General features: G+C 37.9%; 1 protein-coding gene across 1 annotated transcript in view; it reads left to right on the top strand.

The window, feature by feature from the left end:
* LOC102549174 (ankyrin repeat domain-containing protein 26-like) overlaps positions 1-6,719 on the top strand; it is a 57,346-nt gene extending 50,627 nt beyond the window's left edge. Inside the window, exon 13 of the mRNA XM_087591895.1 lies at positions 2,311-6,719. Coding sequence (XP_087448021.1) covers positions 2,311-2,581 — 271 coding nt within the window. The 3' untranslated portion in view covers positions 2,582-6,719. The remainder of the gene's footprint in view (positions 1-2,310) is intronic.
* The last annotated feature ends 2,524 nt before the right edge of the window (positions 6,720-9,243 follow it).

A 9,243-nucleotide genomic window follows, 5' to 3' on the forward strand; every position in this document is an offset into this window, starting at 1 on the left:
TTTTTCTTTCTTTCTTTCTTTCTTTCTTTCTTTCTTTCTTTTTTTTTTTTTTTAGTTCTTCCCTAACCAAGTGATAATTGAGAAGGCAGTTGTTCACTTTCCATGAATATTTGGGTGTTCTTCTGTTATTGAAATCCAGCCTTAATCCATAGGGATCTTATAAATTGCAAGGGGTTAATTCAATCTTCTTTGATCTGTTGAGGCTTGCTTTGTGCCTGATTATATCATTAATTTTGGAGAAGGTTCCATGAAGTGCTGGGAATAAAATATATTCTCTTGTGTTTTGGTGAAAGATTCTATAGATGTCAGTTAGATCCATTTTATCCTATTATTTGTTAATTTCATGATTTCTATGTTTAATTTCTGTCTTGATGACCTTTCCATTCCTGAGATTCAGGTGTTGAAGTCTGCCATTATTAACACATGCATTTTCCCATGCTGTTTTAATATTCCGTATTTGTTCTATAGATTTTGTGTTTTAATTGTTATGTGGCAGTCGAGTTTTCATTTCTGTTGCAGTATAATTGGTGTTCTATGAGCCTGCTCTATCTTTATAGGCATCTTCTACTTTTGGTTGGTAAAGTTTTCTGTAGTTTTGTTCAAAATATTTTCTAGGCCTTGGAAGTGAGACTTTCCCCCTTCTTCTATTACTATTACTTTTAAGTTAGGTCTTTTCATGGTTTCCCAGATTTCCAGGATGTTTTGTGTCAGGAAATTTTTAGATTTAACATTTTCATTGACTGCTGTATTTCTTCTATATCTTCTATGCCTGAGATTATTTCTTCTATCCCCTGTATTCTGTTGCTCATGGTTGCCTCTGTTGTTCCTGTTCTTTTCTCTAAGATTTCCACCTCTAGGATTCTGACAGTTCATGTTTTATTCATTGCTTCTATTTCCATGTTTAGGACATCACAGTTTTATTTCTTTCACCTGTTTAATAGTATTTTCCTGTATATTTTTTAAAAGGTTTGTTTCCTCTTTAAACACCTCTACCTGTTTGTATTTTCCTATATTTTTTTTAAAAAGATTTATTTCATTTATATGAGTATACTGTATACCAGAAGAGGGCATCAGATCCCATTACAGATGGTTGTGAGCCACCATGTGGTTGCTGGGATTTGAACTCAGGAACTCTGGAAGAGCAACCAGTGCTCTTAACCCATGAGCCACCTCTTTCTACATTTCTTTACTGAATTTATTCATTTCCTCTTTAAAGGACTCTGTCATCTTTATAATATTGAATCAAAGGTCATTTTCTTGTGCTTCATTTGTGGTAAGATATTTGTGGCTTGCTGTAGAAGGGTATCTGTGCTTGTCATATTGGCCTGGCCTGGCTTTTGTTAATTATGTCCTATCCATCTGGCTTTTATCTATGTGTATGGCTTTGGTCCCTTGATGAATCTTTTATAGTAGGTATTGGGGGGGGGGGTTAAATCCAATAATCCTGGTGTGGCAGACCTCTGATCAATATCCTTGGATTGTATGGTTCCAGATCTGCACGGTCTGTGTGGTTAAGCAGCTGCAGATCTGATGAAGGTGGGCAGAGAGATTGGGGGAGAATGGATGTTCCCTTGGGATAACAGGCTGCTCAGTGCAGCTGGGCTTACTCCAGAGGACTTAGAAAGCAAGGAAGATGGGTGGGGGGAGGGAACTTTACCTGTCTGTTTCAGGCTCAGCAGATCTGATGAAGTTGGGCAGAGAGGCGGCAAGAGAATGGAGGTCTATCTGGGATATTAGGCTGCTCAGTCTGTTTAGACACTTTTTTCTTACTTGTATTTTTGCTTGTATTTTTTTGGTTTCTGATTTTGTGAATGTGTGTACATATGTTTCTCAGTCTGTTTTGTTTCTTGCCTTTCACAAAGAAATAGAAAGAAAAGGCATGTAGTTGCCTTTGTAGGGAGCTGATAAGACCTAGGAGAAATTTAGGGAAGTGAAAATTATGATCAGTTTGCCATGTTTTTTAATAAAAAATAAAATATATAACATGTATCATTGTTTTCACTTAAGTTATAAATAATATAATCATGTTAAGTTTTCTAAAACTTTTATGTACATCTATAAATACTAAAATCATTTTTTTCAATGTTATCTAATAAAAAGTATATGACTCGTGGAAAAAAATCACCTTTGAATTGTCAGAACTAATTGTACTAATTTAAACTCAAAATTATAATAGTTTTTTTCTGAAATATTTTGACTGGTAAAAGATTATTTAGTGGGAAATCCCATCTATTCTTAAAGCAATTGTTAAAATTCAAGTTTGGGTGTCATTTAGGAAAAGAATGTGATATGAACTATTTTCCTATGCAGTATTTCCGGCACTCGTGTGAAAGTTCAGCACACCAACTCCAAGGTTGTCATTTCGAAAAGGAGGAACAGACAGTCACAAGTCCAAACTCACACCAAATCTGGCTCAGGGGGAGCTTATGACAGAAGCCTTCAGAATGATCTTGGACTCAACAGAACAGGAGCATGTAGTGAGGGCCATGATATCAGTCCAATGTCGAAACGGAAAGCTTGGTGGGATAGCTTATTAATGTTAGTTATGGTTTTGCTTCTCTATAGTGTTTCAGGTTTCTAATAGTATTGTATTTTAATTTTGATGAACCACTGAATTGTATAGCTGACTCAAAATTCTCATTTTCCAGACATGCTCCCTTGTTAACCTGAGTCAGTAAATGGAACAAAATTGAAATATTTTAAATTTGCTTCCAACTGGCAACTGAATTAGATTTTTAGAGCTTGTAGAGAAGGTATAGTGGTTAGAGGTTTTTGCCACAGAATAGCAAGAGCATTCACTCCCTGAACCCAACGTAGTGTGAGGAGAGCACCTCCATGTTGTCTTCTGACTATAACAGAGGAGGTGTGACATGCACCTTTAAATAACTTAAGGCGTAATCTAATTACATTCATTTTTAGCTTTTAGCAACACTATTTTGTCTTGGCCCTAAATTTTTAGTGGTTTTATTAATAAACTCTTTGGTCAATATCTGTTATTTTCAGTAAAAGTTTGAAAGTTAAACTCTTTTCTTTCTTTTTTTTTTTTGGACCCAATTGGTAAGATATAACTGCCCACCTAAACATACAAAGCCCAGTACCATCCATGCCGTAAGAGCATTAATAACAACCTGTAAATACACACAGCCATCACCTGCATGACTTCTCTCTCTCTCTCCTGTCTTCCTCCTTTCTGTTCCAGTCTCCTCCTCTTCCTTCAAACTTCTCTCCCGCCCATCCTTCCTTCTCCTCCAATGACAGGCCTCCTTCTATCCTGTACCTGCCCCTCACCTGTACTTTACAAATTCAATGGGGAGGTGGTTCTGGTGAAGTCACCTGAGTCCTGAGTATGTGACTAGGCAGCTGTCCTTGGGGCAGTGGAATTAGCATCAAAATACAGATAACTCCAGGGCAAACCACAAAATTTCCCCCTTTTTGTCCAGTCAAAAGGCCTTTTCACTTATATATATAAACTGAGTACAATTATTACCATTCTACAATTTATAAAACATATGATATACTCAATACCCAGTCCATTACTTTATCAGTTAAACAGAACATTTAGTTATCCATTCCAGCTTAAGAAAGGCTTAAAATCTATATTATATCTTGGCTACCTTGTATACTATCTGATAACTATCTAATAAAATATGTAATTTTAGAGTTAAACAGCCTGATAGGCTATGAGACTATAATCAGTCTTCCACCTCATCAGAAATCTGAGAATGACCAAATATCTATACACATAGGAAGCCTAACACAACTTCCAGAACTGAGAGGTTGTAGAGACAAATCTCCACTAGCACAGTCCCCTGTTAGCAACATGTGGTGCAAGTCTTCAGCCTTCTGGCCCAAAATTAACTGACAGACTGTTGAAACACAGATTTTGAAGGACTTTTTGAAGGACTGATCATCCTGTCTTGTCAGAGTTTATCAGTCAACTATTCTACATAATTCATCCTTTTCTGGACAGCATTAGTCTGCAGATGAAACAGGCAGTTTTGTCCAGTGGCTGCCTAGCCACAAAGTATTGCCTCAGCTGGAGGTAGGGATGTTCACATTCTTCATTAACTCTGCCAAAGGGGAACTGTTAGGATAAATAACTTTAAATCTCAAATTTTATGGATTTCTGATATTTTTGAAAACTACCTATCTATACAAGACAATCTGGACTGTTATCTTTATATCTTAATATTATCTTGAAAGTACTCTCACAAAGTCAGCAATATATTTGCTACTTGGCCCTTAACTCACATGTGTAATCAACTCAGAAGTTTGTAATGACATCAATAGAAGGACTGGTTCTAAACCTTGTACTATTAAACTTTGTCCAAAAAATTCTATACCAAAGCAGAGATACGATTTTAGCTTAGTTACCAAATGAGATTATGACTGTATAACTCAATCTAGCTAATTCCTCCCTGTTAAATTACAACCAATAACTTTAAAATAACCACTTTCAGCCTCCCAAAGGTCCAGGGAATTGGAGTGATGACTCCTCTATAACTTCTTCAAGCTGTACATGGGCGTTGAGATAACCTTGGCAGTAAGGGGTAGGAAGAATGAGGCAAATGCTGTAGCCGATGTGTCCTGATTGGACCCAACTGCAAGTCCTTGAGACCAGGAATCCAAGTAGGCACACTGTCTCAAGACAAAAGTTTAGAATCCAGATATCTTTTTGTTTGCTTCCCTTGAATCAATTTTTTCAGGCAGTCTGCTTCTATCAAATCTGATCAGTATGACTCGTTGAGGTTTCCAGAGCCTAATCACACTTTTTAAAAACACAAAGGCAAAATCTTTTTCCCAAAATACTTTGTTCCTTAGTCTGTAACCAGAAAAGCTTGTATCTTGCATTTACTCCCAGAGTAGTAATATAACCATAAAACTCAAAGTCACACCCATTATGAAGATTAAACAATTTTTTAAGAAAAGGAAGTAAGCTAAACAATGAACTTGATAGGCTTTTGTACTCTATGATATCAGGATATGAACCCAAAATTCCCGTGGAGCCCACGTTAAGAGAATCTGAGCTTCTTGTTCAAAAGTAACCACAAACCCTCGCTTGCCAGTATCGACAAGCCATATTGCCTTTGGCGGGGTGATTCATAAACAAACCCAATACCTTCTATCAATTCCAATATCAATAAGCAACATATCAAACCAGGACTTTTGCCCAAAATATCTCAATCTGTTAAGCTCTGTACCCAGAGCCACAGATTTTTCTTTAACCTTAATAATATATATATGTATATATATATGTATATATATATATCCATCTGTTAAGCTCTACTTGGAGCCACAGATTTTTATTTACCCTTAATACTTCTATCATATATGTCTGCATTCACTCTGCCTTGTGTTACAGACATTTATCACAACTCTCTACTTGGAGTTACTGACTAATTTTTCCCTATCTAAGGTCTGAACTGTGGGTGAAAATCCCCACGTGATTCAGGTAATCTCTTTACTCTCCTTAAAACAAACTTAAACACTTTCTATCCATTCTAATACCAATAAACAACTTATCAAACCAGGAATTTAGCCCAAATATATCAATCTGTTAAGTTCTCTACCCGGAGCCACAGATTTTTCTTTAACCTTAATAACTTCTATAATATATGGCTGCATTTACTCTGCTTAGTGTTACAGACAGTTATCACAACTCTACTTGGAGTTAGTGACTAATTTTTCTCTATCTAAGTTCTGAACCATGGGTGAAAATTCCCATGTGATTCAGGTATCTCTTTATTCTCTTCTTCCTAAAAACAAACTTAATCACCTTTTAATGATACCTGTCATTAAGAAGTAGCTTGTCTAACTAGGATTTCAACCCAAAATTCCCATGGAGCCCACGTTAGAAGGAATATGAGTATTCTGAAAGACTTTCTAAACAACTTTCTTTAAAAAGCAGCTTTTAATCTCTAACTCTCTGATCTGCCATTACTTATTACACAAGAGGGGACTTATGGCCTGCCCACCTGTGCTGCTTCCCTGTTTCTTTGTTTAAATTCCACGTGCTTGAGAGATCACATGACTTAACATGGTGCCGGCCTCCTCTTACTTAGAAAATAAAACTTTCTCTCAATTCTTAGGATTGCTAGTGGATTCTAGCCCACAGGTTGGTTCACCGTCTGTTGTAAAATATAAAAAATAAAAAAATAAGGTTGTCTTTTACCTCGCTAGGTCTGACACCTCAGTGCTCCAAGATATCTGCTAGATATCTTGGCTGAAGCACATCCCAACTCCACCTCGGCCCAGTGTCTCCAGTCCCCACACACTTTCGTACACTCAAACCGTCACAAAAAAGAACACACAATAATCTTTGACGCAATTGGTAAGATATAATTGCCCACCTAAGTGCCAGTTCCACTTAGCCCAGTGCCATCCATGCCTTAAGAACATTAGTAACAACCTGTAAATACACAGAGCGGAATCTTAACGTCACCTGCCCTGGCTTCTCTCCCTCTCCCTCCTGTCCCTTCCTGAAAGTTAAACTTTTAACTACAGGTGCACAGCTGAATTTAAGATATGTTTGAACACATGAATTACAAAATTTAAAAATATGAAAATATGCTTTAAAGATCAAATTTGACATCTTCTTAAATGAAAGTAAGCCTTAATTTCTCATTTTCCTTATACCACTTTATTTTATATTGTAGATTTTATTTTCTGAAGAAAGAAGGATAATTCTGAGCTATATATGTAACTTCAAAAATAGCTGAGTAATTTCTTTTTTTTTTTTTTTCTTTTTTTTTTTTATTAACTTGAGTATTTCTTATATACATTTCGAGTGTTATTCCCTTTCCCGGTTTCCGGGCAAACATCCCCCTCCCCCCTCCCCTTCCTTATGGGTGTTCCCCTCCCAACCCTCCCCCCATTGCCGCCCTCCCCCCATAGACTAGTTCACTGGGGGTTCAATCTTAGCAGGACCCAGGGCTTCCCCTTCCACTGGTGCTCTTACTAGGATATTCATTGCTACCTATGGGGTCAGAGTCCAGGGTCAGTCCATGTATAGTCTTTAGGTAGTGGCTTAGTCCCTGGAAGCTCTGGTTGCTTGGCATTGTTGTACTTTTGGGGTCTCGAGCCCCTTCAAGCTCTTCCAGTTCTTTCTCTGATTCCTTCAATAGGGGACCTAGTCTCAGTTCAGTGGTTTGCTGCTGGCATTCGCCTCTATATTTGCTGTATTCTGGCTGTGTCTCTCAGGAGCGATCTACATCCGGCTCCTGTCGGTCTGCACTTCTTTGCTTCATCCATCTTGTCTAATTGGGTGGCTGTATATGTATGGGCCACATGTGGGGCAGGCTCTGAATGGGTGTTCCTTCAGTCTCTGTTTTAATCTTTGCCTCTCCCTTCCCTGCCAAGGGTATTCTTTTTCCTCATTTAAAGAAGGAGTGAAGCATTCACATTTTGATCATCCGTCTTGAGTTTCGTTTGTTCTAGGGATCTAGGGTAATTCAAGCATTTGGGCTAATAGCCACTTATCAATGAGTGCATACCATGTATGTCTTTCTGTGATTGGGTTAGCTCACTCAGGATGATATTTTCCAGTTCCAACCATTTGCCTACGAATTTCATAAACTCGTTGTTTTTGATAGCTGAGTAATATTCCATTGTGTAGATGTACCACATTTTCTGTATCCATTCCTCTGTTGAAGGGCATCTGGGTTCTTTCCATTTTCTGGCTATTATAAATAAGGCTGCGATGAACATAGTGGAGCACGTGTCTCTTTTATATGTTGAGGCATCTTTTGGGTATATGCCCAAGAGAGGTATAGCTGGATCCTCAGGCAGTTCAATGTCCAATTTTCTGAGGAACCTCCAGACTGATTTCCAGAATGGTTTTACCAGTCTGCAATCCCACCAACAATGGAGGAGTGTTCCTCTTTCTCCACATCCTCGCCAGCATCTGCTGTCACCTGAGTTTTTGATCTTAGCCAATCGCACTGGTGTGAGGTGAAATCTCAGGGTTGTTTTGATTTGCATTTCCCTTATGACTAAAGATGTTGAACATTTCTTTAGGTGTTTCTCAGCCATTCGGCATTCCTCAGCTGTGAATTCTTTGTTTAGCTCTGAACCCCATTTTTTAATAGGGTTATTTGTTTCCCTGCGGTCTAACTTCTTGAGTTCTTTGTATATTTTGGAAATAAGGCCTCTATCTGTTGTAGGATTGGTAAAGATCTTTTCCCAATCTGTTGGTTGCCGTTTTGTCCTAACCACAGTGTCCTTTGCCTTACAGAAGCTTTGCAGTTTTATGAGATCCCATTTGTCGATTCTTGATCTTAGAGCGTAAGCCATTGGTGTTTTGTTCAGGAAATTTTTTCCAGTGCCCATGTGTTCCAGATGCTTCCCTAGTTTTTCTTCTATTAGTTTGAGTGTGTCTGGTTTGATGTGGAGGTCCTTGATCCACTTGGACTTAAGCTTTGTACAGGGTGATAAGGATGGATCGATCTGCATTCTTCTACATGTTGCCCTCCAGTTGAACCAGCACCATTTGCTGAAAATGCTATCTTTTTTCCATTGGATGGTTTTGGCTCCTTTGTCAAAAATCAAGTGACCATAGGTGTGTGGGTTCATTTCTGGGTCTTCAATTCTATTCCATTGGTCTATCTGTCTGTCTCTGTACCAATACCATGCAGTTTTTATCACTATTGCTCTGTAATACTGCTTGAGTTCAGGGATAGTAATTCCCCCTGAAGTCCTTTTATTGTTGAGGATAGCTTTAGCTATCCTGGGTTTTTTGTTATTCCAGATGAATTTGCAAATTGTTCTGTCTAACTCTTTGAAGAATTGGATTGGTATTTTGATGGGGATTGCATTGAATCTGTAGATTGCTTTTGGTAAAATGGCCATTTTTACCATATTAATCCTGCCAATCCATGAGCATGGGAGATCTTTCCATCTTCTGAGGTCTTCTTCAATTTCTTTCCTCAGTGTCTTGAAGTTCTTATTGTACAGATCTTTTACTTGCTTGGTTAAAGTCACACCGAGGTACTTTATATTATTTGGGTCTATTATGAAGGGTGTCGTTTCCCTAATTTCTTTCTCGGCTTGTTTCTCTTTTGTATAGAGGAAGGCAACTGATTTATTTGAGTTAATTTTATACCCAGCCACTTTGCTGAAGTTGTTCATCAGCTTTAGTAGTTCTCTGGTGGAACTTTTGGGATCACTTAAATATACTATCATGTCATCTGCAAATAGTGATATTTTGACCTCTTCTTTTCCGATCTGTATCCCTTTGATCTCCTT

Source organism: Rattus norvegicus, chromosome 17, assembly GCF_021556685.1.
Source record: "Rattus norvegicus strain SHRSP/BbbUtx chromosome 17, alternate assembly SHRSP_T2T, whole genome shotgun sequence".
NCBI lineage: Eukaryota > Metazoa > Chordata > Mammalia > Rodentia > Muridae > Rattus > Rattus norvegicus.